The 14,078-nt window shown below is 42.8% G+C and overlaps 1 protein-coding gene across 1 annotated transcript; it reads right to left on the reverse strand.

Moving 5' to 3' along the window:
• Positions 1-1,294: 1,294 nt before the first annotated feature.
• Positions 1,295-2,745, reverse strand: LOC117586071 (casein kinase I). Its single transcript, XM_034275921.1, has one exon. It carries the CDS (start codon positions 2,650-2,652, stop codon positions 1,357-1,359), a length of 1,296 nt encoding a protein of 431 aa, XP_034131812.1. The 5' UTR covers positions 2,653-2,745; the 3' UTR covers positions 1,295-1,356.
• Between the last annotated feature and the right edge of the window lie 11,333 nt (positions 2,746-14,078).

Below are 14,078 nucleotides of genomic sequence, written 5' to 3' on the forward strand. Positions count from 1 at the left end.
GGAACCTTTTAATTAATTCTCACTTAAATTCACTGAGTTTGAGTCTCAGATTTTTAGGGCTGCTCTTTTGTACTTCCTCTGCTTTTGTAGTGAATCGTCATACCCACATATTCAGAGGGTATGAATACAACCAAAAGCCCGCAAATATTTTTACGCTTCAGCGCATTATGTGCCTATATGAGAGTATATCTATGTACATATGTGTGAGTTTTATGCTGTGAGAGTATATGTGTGTGGGGAGGTTGTTGTGTGTGTGTTCCCGTTTGGATGAGTGTACCATTAGGCATGCATTGAAGTTCTCAGGAGACGGGCATTCGTGTGTGTGTTTGTGGTCGCGAGTGTGTGACTTCCGAGTCGCTGCTTAGTCAGAGACACAGAGGCTGACAAATGGGCGTGGCAGCGTCTAGGTCTGCGCAAAGTAAGAGAACCCGAGTTATTTATAGATTTATGCACACTCACACTCCCCAGACTCCAACACCCACTGCTCCACCCCCAACAACGCCATCATCATCATCGCAGGCCAAAGCGGGAGCCACAGCCAGAGCCTTTGGGCAAGAATAGCCTTTGGGCCAACAAATAGTTAATTCTACAGCTGTGTGGGTGTATATATTTGCCGGTATATATATACATATATGTATATGAATAACTCTCTGTAGACATGTGTGTGTGTCCACATTATTGCAGCGCGACTAAGCAAACTACTTTGCCTGTGGCTCTGGGGCTGCTTCTGACCTTATTTCCTCTCAAGCAACTCAAGGGGAATCTCTCTTATCCACGACTCATGTCAGGCTCTCGTAGCGTATCCTGGCTTGCCTTATAATTAACCCTTTTATTAACATCCTTTCCTGCTCATATGAACTGTCTGCCCGGGTGTGGTTGTGTGTGCCAGTAAACTTTCTTACACACATGTCTCAAGGAGGCATATGCTCTGGAATGTCAATCAGTGGTAGTAGTGGTGCAGTCAGTCCCTTTAGAAATATAAGTGAATTTATCAGCAGATTACCATCCAATTTACTGGCAATCCTACTTTCGATGATTCATTGGGATCTTTCCCTACTGCCTATAAAGAAATCTAACCATTTGGTGCTCAGGGTATCCTCATGCTCTATACACATTCCTAGTCAAAGTTTATCCCATTGTTTGATGCCACAGAGAAGTTACTCCTTTTGTGTGGGTCCTGGCATGGATGGCCAATTATGCGAACCATTGATTTGACGAACAATGGAACCGCCTAGAATCGATGAATAGTTGGGTCTTGCGAAATATATATTTTCGTTCCTTGCCAGTTAATTAGCAATAAAAACAGGAAAGCGGAAAATGAGATCATGTTGTAGGGCGAAAGTTTTTTGGGGCACCTTATTGCTGTCCCCTCTGGGGATCCATGCGACGCCAGTGCTTGTGGTAGCTGCAAGAGCAGCAATTGAGGTTCTTTTTCATGATCTGGTGTTTATCCCTTTTAGCTACGCAGTCACGTTGCTGCTGGACGAAGCTCTGTTTGTCCACCCAGTCGAAGAAGAAGTCGTTGGTCCGCCTCCGACGGCAAAAAAGATTGCGGAACATCTGCCGCAGATACATATAGTCGGGCATCTCGTCAAAGTGAAGGCAGCGGACGTACCGGAGGTACATCAAGAACTCGTCTGGCAGGTCTGCGCATAGGTTGTCCAGCGGCGTGGAGGCCTTTATCTCGGCAATCTGCTCAAACTTCTGTGCCCTGGAATTGGACTGAATGCCCTGCCAGGGCAGTCGACCGTGCCAAAAGTAAACGAGAATGTAGCCCAATGACTCTAGATCGTCGCGACGCCCCTGCTCGGAGAAATGTGCCCGGACGGAGGCGTAGCGCGGTGTGCCCACCAGCTCCCGATTCTGCCTGTACTCAATGTGCCTCGCTGTGCAAGGACTATAGAAATTCTTGGCCAGGCCAAAATCAATAAGGTAGACCACATTGCGCTGTGCGCCCTGACCCATCAGGAAGTTTTCTGGCTTGATGTCACGATGGACGAAGCACTTCAGGTGGACGAACTCCAGGCGGGTCAGCATCTGTTCGGCCAGCACCAGGATTGTGTGAAGGCTGAACCTGCGCATGCAAAAGTTCAGCAGATCCTCCAAAGTTGGTCCCAGCAGATCCAGCACCAGAACATTTACATCTCTCTCGATTCCGTAGTATCGTACTTGGGGGATTCCTTCACCCCCAGATAGAATTTGGTATATCTTCGCCTCACGTTCCAGCATCGGTTGCGTCGCCTTGACAAGCTCCACCTTCGCAGCCACCTCCTCGCCGTTCCCGAGGTCTCTGGCCCTGTAGAGCTCTCCAAAAGAGCCATTCCCGATACGTTCGATTAAGCGATACTTTTTGGCCACTGTGAACTCCAAAGGGTCCATTGTGTCCACTTTAGGCACCACACGTGTGCATCGATTCTGCTTTTTTTCTTTCTTTTCGAACTCTTGGATCTGCTTCTTCCAGGCCACAACTATTTTATTTGGTTTGAATTTGAATTCTTCTTGGGGTGTCTTAATTTTCGGATGGCAATTTCCGTTACAGCTTCCTTTGGTGTCCTTCCAAGACTCTACGAAGTTGGGTTCTGTGCTGAACGATAGACCCTCAGCAGTCATATATGTAGATTCACCACCCGATACTTCTCCCAGCACAGACATGGCTCTAAAGTGTGGTTTACTCGATCATTCGAGTAGAGAAATGTGTATGTAGAAAAATATATTTTAGTGGCTGTCAATGCCCCATGTGTTGTGTACTGAATGAAACAAACTGACGGAATATTAGATGTATATATCTAGGAAAATGCTAGATGCTCGGATTTTCAGCATAAATAATAGTTTCCAAAGCAATTAAGTTTGCATCAATGTTTATACAAACAAATTTAAATAAAATCCATGACATTTTCGTATGAGGGCAAACAAAAATTAAATTAACACGATAAACCCAATCGGAGAAGTACCCCCGATAAGACCACAAGCAATATACGAGTAGTTGAGCGACAAAGCGAAGATTTTTGTTGGCTCTTAAATTGTTTTGCCAACTAGTTTTGACCCCTAGTTCTCTTAATAGAGGGTATTTTTTGGCAGCTACCCAACACGCTCTGCTCCTTTTATGATACAGTTTGACCCTTAATTTCCAATTAGTGGCAGCTGAGATGGCAAATTTTTTGGAAACAAATCGAGGCAAGGTAGATGCCACGTTGGCATCACTTATGCGCCCTAGTGTGCAGGGGGTTGCTGTACTTTAGAATTGATTAATTTAGTAAATTGATTATGCATCCTGCCTGGGATCCGCATTGGCATCATTTCTGCAGCATTGGCATCATTCACCAGGTGAGGTCAGGTGAGGCTGCCACTCAATTGTCATGCTTAGACCTGCTTCTGCTCCTACTCCTTCTCTTCCTTTTCTGCTCCCCTGTCGCTGCAATATTCCATTTGCCATGTGCACGTTCAATTAAATTAATTTCAGTCTGCCATGGTGCAAGGTCCTACTATTGTTGGGGGCCAACTACTGTTTCATCTGCACTCGACATAATTTTCTCATAAATAGAGCAAGAGATATCTGCCTGCTGCTGTGCCACATTTTGTGCCCATTTCCATTACCTATGCTGCAGTTCCGCGAATGCTTTCAAGTTTATTAGATTTATGACCAAAACTTTTTATGAACATTTCGTAATTACAGGACACCATATTTTTGATGGGATTTTTCCATAAAAATTCCATAAATTGTTGCATGAATTGAACGAAAACTACAGCTTTAATGTAGTCACATTTAAGGGAAATTTGTAAAATAAACAGTTATTTTATTGGATATAAATTGACGCAAAATATTAGGTTAAATATGTTCTTGAGTAACTTCGAGAATGGTACTCCTTTTCCCTTTCCTTCTCTCCTTTAAAAACCCCCAATTAAATTCACTAAAATATTTTCCTAATTTACCATCCTTTCCTTAAATCCCAACCAATTCATTTGGCAACTATGTTGTCTCAACCCTCACCCTATCCGCCCGAAATAAACCCTAAAAGCAACCCCATCAGCCATGGTTTCTGGGGTTAGGGAAAAGCCCACAGAAAGCCCTCACAATTAATACTCATCTACATATTTTGCTGCTTATAAACTGCAATAAAATAAAATGAATGGACGCCTTGACAATTTTAATGTGGAGTTTACTTGGACGATTTGCATGGCAAATCGTGGCGTGGTGGTTGGGGGGTGTGGTATTGCGGCGGTATGGTGGCGACATGGCTGACAACCGGAAGCGGAAGTGGATCCAGCCCGTACCCTGAGCTCTTATTTATGCGTTGCGAGAGTGAGCACAAGAGAAAAGCAGCAGGAGGAGCCGAACAAAAGCCGGCTTAACATAGAATCTCTCTCTCTCTCTCTCTATCTCTCTCTATGCATGGCTTTCATTAGTGTGTGGGTGCGTGTGTCTAGTAGTTATAGCTTCGCACATATACAACACACGCATGCAATAATGCTTCGTTTATGGTTGCTTTGGCATACAGCCTGCTCCTCTCAGCAGCTGAGGGACGAACGGGTGACAGTAAAAGGCAGCATTAATTTAAAGCTTATGGCGCATTAATTTTAATTAAAATGCTGCCACAACAACTAAAAGCAATAACAGCAGCGTCATCACTATACCCTCTCCTGCTACGTCCACTGCCAGTTATTCGTACACAGCCTCTCTTCCTGCCTCTTTTTACAGCATTCTGAAACTTTTGTATGATGGAAAAGTTTGGCCAGCAGCTCTGACTGATTAGCCATGTTAAGTGGGAGACGGGAGGAAAACTGAGGCAGCCGCCTCTGCTAACTGATTTAACACATTTCACTTTCCATTTCCCATTTCCATTGGTCGCTCGTTTGTCACTCGCTCTTTATTCTTTTGTTTGATTTCTTTACTATATCGTTTTTGTTGCCACACTTTGGTGGCCTCATCAACATCTCGTTTTTCACGTGTCCCGTGTCCCTTTTATGGCAATTGAAAACTTGCTTCCTGTAAGAAGTTATCCCTACCTTGGGTTGCTCCGTTTCTTGATGCCTTGTCAAAGGTTATAACCAAATTGTCTGCACATGCTTCGCATATTTCATAGTTTCCTCGTTCTTTTGTGCTGTTGTTGGCGCCACAAAAGTTTTTGGACAGCTAAATCATTTACATACACACTTTCAGGACAATTTCCAAACCACGTCCGATGTCCCATTGTGATCGCTGAAGTGCCAGTTTTCAGTCGAAGTCCCAGTTTCCAGCATTCTACGAGTATGCCCCTGTCCCAGACCCAGCTGAAGTGTTCTGCTTACATGGCGTATGAGTGATGTGATGCCTTGAGTGTCATCTGGCTGAGGTTACAACTGTCTTGCCTTTTGTCTGGCTCACCATCCATCTCCCACTCTTAACCTCCTTTTTGTAGTCTTCTGTCCCCTTCTCTCTCTACCTCTCCGTATAACCCTTTTTTGGAGATGTTGTTTTCAATTCGCATCCCACCAAAAGTTGTTTATCTTTCTTAGAATTTCTTAGAATCTGCACATGTGTGTAGAAAAGTCATAACATATTTGATTTCTGTTTGGCTTAGGGAATTGCTTTAAGATTTTAGAAGAGTCTTGAAAATAGTAAATAGAATTTTAGGTGACAAATTATTTCGTTGATTTTCTTTCTCTATTTTTTTATTTAGTTTGAAATCACAATAAATGTACTCAAATTGTACAATCATTCGCTGCAATAAAACAATTATTGTTGTTGCCAGTTTGTAGTATTTTTCTGGACCAATTGTATGCACTTCTGCAGATACTCACTTACAAAAGTCGAGTCTGACTTAGTCATATGCAAATTTCCAGAAACTTGCTCCGAAGCCTTTTTCTGTTTGTTTTGTGGTTTCTGTTTTTGCTCTGATTTTGAAGAGATTCCGACAAAGACCGAGAAACTCACTCCGAAAAAAGCTTGACTTTTGAGTTTTTACTGTTTCCCTCGCCTTGGGATGCAAATTAGTTCAATGTGACTTGGTGCTGGCTTCCCCAAAGACTCGCATACAAAATTGTCTTAATGGAAATTATAATCATGCTGACAATGCGTCATGGCCACGCCCATTCCCCCATCCCCTGGTCTAGGCCCTCTTGTTAGGGGCTGGTTGGCCTGATTATCAGAAGCGGTGACAATTTCGCTGACATTGTTGCCAACAAATTTAGGAGGGGAAAGAAAGAAAAGCTAAAAAAAGTAAGAAAAGTCTTGCACAAAAACTCATTAAAAGTGACAGAGAAGATGAACAGGAATTGTTAAGGAATTCACGGGTACCTTGTCGTGGACCCTAAATATACATACATATATAAAGCATCAAAAATTAATGAAAAGAAGGGCAGAAAAGAAATTGAAGCCATTGACAATGGTAGAACAATGAGATGCCTAAAGTTAAAGTTTGTTTCTTAACGAATCGCATAGATGCAAGATGATGGATTAAAGAATGACATGCTCTCAACACTGTGCTAAAAATATCTGTAGGATGATTTTCTCTCCCTTTTCCCCGTTTTATGGTATACTTTGGAAATTGCTTAAATACATATTCAATTTGTTGTCGGCCCTTGGGACACGTACATACAACATCAACATAATTTCGACGCTTTTCCTCAATTTGAACACGTTCAACAACCGCATCCAAGGATCCCAGTATATTGGTATCCGCCAGGCCCCACCCTGTCGATTGTTTGCTATTTTTAAATTCTGTGGGCGTAACTAGAATTTAATTTCTCAACCGCCCTTTGGTTGGGGGTTGGGTTGTGTGGCTCTTGGGTCCTTGGCTTTCCATTGGAACACGTACGTACACTTGTTCTTTTGCATTTTGGTGGGGGCGTGGGCTCTACGTTAAGCACATCTTCAGATCCCGGCTAAGGACAACAAAAGACGCTCGGCACACAGACTTACTCCTACGCCTGCCAAAAAGTAAACGTTTAGAAAAGTGCCATCGAAGGAGAAGATTTCTTCCTTATATCTATATTAATAGAACAATGTTCAGCTTTAAATTAGTCACAAGTGTAATTGATATTTAAATATTTCAAATGAAAACAATCTCAATTGATGGAAGATTAAATACAAGTCATTGAAAGCACGATAGACTCTTTTTGAAATGATTAGACAATTATGTATAGCAGCTGCTTTTGTGGAATTAAATTCTAATTGAATTTAAATCTGTCCAATTTTGTTGCATCTAAATTTTAAGTGTATGTTTGATTACTTAGTCAATGTTGTGTGTTTGTTATCCGTTTTCTTAAGTTAAGTGTATGATACTTTGAACATTTAAGAAGAATACTTTAATAAATGTGTTTTGATCTATAATTTAATTAAATTTATTCGAATATGAAAGTTATTCCTTGCGTATTTCGTTTCTTCTGCCCCATATACTTTTTTCTAATTCGGTCCGTATTCTTACGCACGTCGCGTCTTTGGGTTGCTTTAATTTTAATGTTTCACACTGTCGTACATCTGAATATTATATTCTTGTATCCGCTGCTTTGCTCTGTCTCTGCGTCTTGTCTTTGGTTTTTGTTTCTGGCCCTTGGTGTTGACTTTCATGTCAACCGCGTCTAAACATGCCCCTAACCATTAACCAGCACCAGCAAAAGTACCCTACATCCCTACATCCTCTTCCGCTTCCTTTTGCATTGCTAAAACGTTTAAAATTTGTGTTGTATATTTTTTCTGTATGTTGTTTTTTATCTCAGCTGCTGTGAAAATCCGTTGAAATATCTACTTAGGCACAAGCATGTGGTGGATGGAGATGCTTTTGAGGGAAAACATGTACGAGTATCTCTGTGTGTGTGTGGGGTGAGGTTGTTTGTGGATGTTCTGCTGTGTGTTTGTATGTGAGTGGGTGTGTTGGTCTTGTGGGGTTTGTTTGCATTGGTATGTGTGACTTGGCATCAACTCGTGCGCAAAACAGTTTAAGAAAATTTCATCTGTCTTGCATTTTAATGATTTAATTTTGCATAAGCTTGTTTCAGCCCAGGATCCGCTTCCATACTTCCGTCCTTCCTTATCGGTGTATGCCAAAAAGGATATGGGTGTTTGTGTGTAGGCAATCGGCTCTCCTTTTGGTTTGGCTTAAGACTGAGTGACATGTCATTTGATGACATTAGCCCGAAGCCCGCTCTAGAGCCAAACCGATATGGGTCGTGCCGTGCCATGGCGTTCCGTGTGGCTAATCTGAAGGCATTCGAAAGGAGGACACAACACCTTACCGCTAGTTGGCGGAAAGTTTGTCCTTTCCGGTTGAGGATAATTCTCAAGTGTTTGTCGTAGTTTGTCAGTTCTTCAGCTTTGACTTCATTATGCCGCTCTCCGCTACAATTTCTCAAAAGGATATGCGTAATTTCCGAGCCAAATGACAGCTGCCAGAGTCCGTGCTAATGATGTCCTTCAGGTCAACTGTAAGTTTCGTATTGCTCTGGCCTGGCTAGGTAACTTCTTCCACTCTATGTGCTCTGCCACGCCCACAAACGCACATACACAGAGAGACGCATCCACAGACAGAACGCCCTCGATTCGCACCTTTCGTTGACTTTGGCACGCAACTGAAATGAATCCGGCTCATCAACGTGGAAATTTTCGTCTGATTTCTACCTCCTGACTCCCAGACCCCGCCAGAGCATGTTCATGCCGAGAATTGGTGTTCTTATTTGGCTTTTCACAACCACATCTGCTGCTCGTCTCTCAACGTTCCGTGCCTGCGGGTCCCAGGGGTGGTCCATCTGTAGTTTGCTTGGCTTCAACAATTTTTATGATCAGCAAGTGTTGTCCAGGGCCTTCGTTATGGTTTTGCTAACACGTACTATAATCTTGAGTACTCCTACTATTATGTGGGAGTGGCTGGGGCTGACATTGTACTTACATATATGAGAGAGGCGTGACTATCGGCATTCGTATTCGTAAATAATTTCAATAAACAAATTACCAAAACAATTACTGACAAATGGAATAAATTACATTAAATTATTTGTTGAGGGTTTAATGAAGGGTCGATGCAATAATTATAGGTATTAATTGTAATTTCATTTAATGGGTAATTATTGAGTGGCTTTATTAGAGACTAAACGACCAAATTAAACACGAATACATCGCCTTCTGGCAGTTTTACTTTCGAATAAGTCCCTTTTAGACTGTCTAAAATTTCTATGACTACTATTTTGTAGTTCCCAATCGGGAAGGCAATTTATTTGACTTATATAAATGTTATATAAAGGTTGGAAACTAAGTATTTGCAAACTCTCAAGTAAAACCAAATGGAAAAACTTAATCAGCTAAGGGAAAACACCGAAATACTACTTGAAAATACAAATCGCATTCATCCGGTAATTTCATTAGAAACCGGGGCTCAAGTTTTTCCCCACATTCCTTATCCAGACTCAGCTCAAAAGTTGAGTAGCTGCCTGTGCAGTCTCCCTTCTCGTAGGCATCAAGCACAATAGAGAATATTTAAAATAAATAGGAACCATAGCTTCGTTTTTGGGCTGGCAGGAGAAAGGAAGCAAAAAGGAAAGGATTGTGGGCCAAATCCGCACCGCCATAGAAAACCGCACCATGGGCAATCCTAATGCCCCACTACCTCCTTCTCACTCCCCTTCTTAGATGCCTCTTCACGGTTAACTCGTGCGGTTAAAGCTGCTTCCTTCCACTCAATTATATAAAGCTGCAGTAGCCCTCGCCATTTGTAGGTGCTGCAGGGGAGAATAAATAAAAGGCGGAATCTCTTGAAATATTGGAAAAGTTTTCACGGCATAAGGAAAAGCGGGAGGGAGGGAGGAAAGGGAAAAATAAACCAGTGGCGAATCCATTTGCCATTTCACTTGGATTCGAGTCGAAGCTGAGACGGATTCGGATTTGGATTCGCATTCGGACAGTGTCGATTGAAGAGTGTTAAGTTCTCTGGATCTCTTACTCTTCCTCTCAGACACAGACTGAGTCAAGCTAAACCGAAAGCTAAACAAAACAGCCAAGAAGCGAAATGAATCCGAGAGTATATCAAGGAGCTGGTGGCTCTACTCTGCTCTTCCCTGTCTGTCTGCTCTGTCTATCTGTTCGGCAAGTGGATGTCGATGTGGATGTGAATGTACATTGGGTACACCTCCATCGCGGTAAGCCATGCCAAGCATTCGCGTATTTGCTGAACACTCAAAACGTGCACTTACAGCGACACGCGCGGCAAGGACACCCTCTGTCGCAGCCAAGGACAAATGTATGCAAAAAAGGGAGTAAAACGTTTTGTTACACTCCCCTCTAAGCGGGTCTCTTATTATATGTGCAAGCTGAAATCAACGAAATCCAAACACATTGACAGTGCTTAAGTGTTTTGACTGGAGCCTCCGTTGTGCCTGGGCACAATGGTGGGTGGATGGGTGGGTTAGTGTTAGTGCTGGTGGGTGATGCCATGGGGAACCATCTTGTTGCCAATGGGGAGAAGTTGCCAAGACTCTGCAGCTGCACGAACCTGCCGACTTGCGCAAATACTGGCCCATAACCATTACACTGTAAAGCACAACCCTGATTTATAAATTTATAAAATATTATAAAATCAATCTGTAATATAATGTAAATAATGTAAATAATGAATATGTATATAGAAATATATCTCCTTCCACTGCCCAATCAAAACTACTTGCTAACCAGTGTAATCACAAACTAAAGCAAGAAACCCAGTCGGCAGGAGTTGCCAGTATACTTAGGTCCGTGTGGGATTCAACAGGCCCCTAAATGCCTATGTATCTGTATGTGTGTGTGTGGAAAGCAACTTCCGGCGCTGTTGCTGCTGCTGGTGCTGGTGCTGATGATGGCGTTGCCCTTGCTTCCGCTGCGCTGGTTTAGATAATGCCCCCGACTAAGCAGTGGGCACAGCACGTGCTCGTGCTTTCAGGAATGGCTGGTGGCTCTGAGATGCTCCCAATGCTTCGGGACGCTCCGTGGCCCTGCTCTCCGTGATATCCCTCATTGCGACTCCACGGGCGATGGCGTTGGCGTTGGCGTTGGCGTTTATTAAGCGCGTATAATCGTAAAAAAATTAGCTTGTATGAAATACTACGCACAGAGACGAAGCTAGAGAGAAAGATACAGAGAGAGAAAGGGCCAAAGAGAGGTGTGCCTAAAATGCAAATGACATAAAGGAAGGAGTCGAAGCGAGTCCGTGTCATCGCGCTCTGGCGCTTACTCTGTCTTCGTTGTCATTTCAGCGGATTCACTTCGTCATCTCCACAGATTCACTTAAGCATTTTGATTAAACGCTCTGCTCTGCTCTGCTCTGCTCTGGTTTATTCCCTTCATAATTTGAATTAATGTGAGGAGATTATGGCGTAAATTGCTTTGTTTAAGGTAGTTGTAAGAGATTATGTAAGGGATGGGAGATGGAAGAGTATATAAGAGCTAAGACATGACAGAGCATCTTCTACCTATCACACAACATGCAATAATATATAATATGAAACATTTTGAGCATTGATTTGACATAAGATTCGTGTCGCTTGTAGCCTGCTTGCTTTGCTGTGTGCCAACACGAAGGAAAATGTTGCCCCATCTCATTCCATGATGCCACACATCGTGTGTGAAAAATGTGCATACAACAAAATCAATATCCGCCCAAAAGCTACAGTTCGGTAGAATCAAATGTCACACATTTCATTTCCGTTTGTCTATCCGCGGAAGCACACACACTGAATACACATTTGCATGTCTCATGCTGTCTCTCCTGGAAAGGCGTCCTTGCTGCTCCTGTCTGCACATGTCAGCACCGCCCTACCCCCACCAAAATAGTTGTCCATGTGCATACACATGAAATATATGGGATCTGCTGCTTCTGGTGCTGCTCCTTTGACAGCTTTTTTGATTTGTATGCAAAAAAGGCAACCTATGCTTGAGTGTATTTTTTTGAATAGGAAATTATTCTTTGAAGTGGCTCAAGGACTGTAAGGTGAATTCAAGCCTGAACCCCCTAATTAAAATGGTTACAACTTTTAATTGATTGTCTCCGCGTTGAGCGCTTAATGCACTGTGCACAAAAGACAAAAGCCCTCTGCAGCACAACTGTGGAAAGTTGCTCTAAAAACAATAAATAAGCCAATAAAATGTTAGTGGCACGTAGCATAAAAAAACAATGGCCAGAGCAGGAAGAAAAGGACAAGGCGGAAGTGAGGCATAAAACAAAAGCCAAAGAAGAAAACGGAAGGCAAGTCAGACAGGCCATGAAATGGTCGTGCAGGGGATTGGGAATCGGATGCGGAATAGGTCTGTAACTCGGACCTGGACCCGGGCACTCGTACCGGCAGTCGAACTCCGTCGGGGAACAGCCTGCGCGAGCCTGTCAGCACAAACATTCCTGTAACAGCATCGAGTGGGCTGTGGGATGGAGGATGCGGATGCGAATGTGACAGCACTGAAACCGAGTCCGGGGGCAGATAAAAGTATTACAATATACAGAAACACAATAACGGCCCTACAATTGTCTGACTTTGTATCCAAGGCCAAGTCGCGCACAGACCCTTACACTCTTTTTGGAGTGTTGCCAAAACAGAAAGAAAAAGAAAAAAGAAAGTGAAAAATGTTCAATTGCCAGGTTTTGTGTCTCGACAACGACGCCCCCGGGCAGGGGAAAGCCCACACATCAACCTCAAAAACTTGTTTACGTACGTTTTCCGAGAGTGTATCAATCAACCGGGCCACGGGGCGTATGAGCAACGAGCGCTTGAACAAGAGGGAAACCCATTCGGAATGCCCCTTATGCGCTCCCAAATGTATTGTTTCCCAAATTAAATTCACTTCGCTTTACCCGGAATCTAATCAAAGTTCTTGCGTTAAGACTCTGTTAAAGGGTGTTTGGGAAACAAACTTACTCTCAGATTTATGTGGGCTATGTTGTAGATTTATTCGCAGAGATAGACTTTTCGTTTGCTCCATGGTCTTTTTTAAGTTTTTTGCTTCTGTAATGCCACTTTGAGTCGAAACTCTGTTGTCTCTGTTTGTGTGGATCTTAACTTTAAAAGTGTTCTTTATTTATAGACCCTTCGGGTTGCTTAACAGAAAGCCAGCAATTTTGCGATTTATTTACATCATAAATTGTATTCCCCTGCTATTTGTTCCTCTTAAAGATTCACTTATCGCGCATGGCAACGACAATTTGTAGCTTGATATTTGTACTACTCTTTCTTCAGAAGTAATCATAATTTCTACATTTTGTAATGTTTTTTCTTCCCATTAACTTCACCTTTTGATGCTGACGAGCATTTTCAATTTATTTTTCAGTGTTTAGATTTAGTTTTTTGCTATCGATTACTCACAACAAGTTTTCCTCCTTCATCCCAACTTGTATGGAATATCTCTCATCCAATCTGCTCAGTTATCATTTCCCGAGTCAGAGTATCCGTACAGTTTGACTCACATCTTTCTGGTTTATGGCCTCAAAAATAATAAAAACACAAGACAACACCCCACCGTCCCAGAAGGTGACTCACTTTTGTTTATGAGTGTGTGGGCCACGTGGTGGTGGTGCCACGCCCATGGCGCCCCTCAATCATATCAGATCAAATCAAATCAGCCGCCTCGTCTTGCTCCTGGCATCCCAACAATACTCACCTACTTATGTGTGGGCGTCGTCTCGATGACGCATGAAATTTTGTGGCGAGGGGGTAAAAGAAAGGAGAGCTCCTTGTTGAATATGTACCAAATGTAGAAGATGTTGTAAATGTGGGAGGTGCTATAAATAGGCCAACGATTTGATGGCTGTCTGGCGTTTTTGGCACTCCCCGTCTACCCACTCATTTCGCTCACGGCATATTTTGCGGTTATTAAATTTATTAAGTTTCCACCGCCTGCCATGCGAAGGCGTTGAGTGGTCGGATGATAGATGAAGCTGTTGGCAGATGTCTAAACAATTAGGAGGGAAACGTTGCCCCCCTTCCCTCTTTAAGTATCAACCAATTTTGGATATCTGCAAAAAACATGGCCGCCCAACTTTCCCTTCAATCTAAAAAACATATTTTTGGCTAATCAACGACCATTCTCATTTCGTTTCGAAGAAGCGTTCAAACTTTTCTAATTATAAAGCTGCTGTCGTGTAATTTACATG

The sequence above is a fragment of the Drosophila guanche genome, unplaced genomic scaffold, assembly GCF_900245975.1.
Source record: "Drosophila guanche unplaced genomic scaffold, DGUA_6, whole genome shotgun sequence".
Classification (NCBI taxonomy): Eukaryota; Metazoa; Arthropoda; class Insecta; order Diptera; family Drosophilidae; genus Drosophila; species Drosophila guanche.

Excerpts from the sequence above, each read along its gene's own strand:
- LOC117586071 (XM_034275921.1), bottom strand. The coding sequence starts at position 2,652 with ATGTCTGTGCTGGGAGAAGTATCGGGTGGTGAATCTACATATATGACT.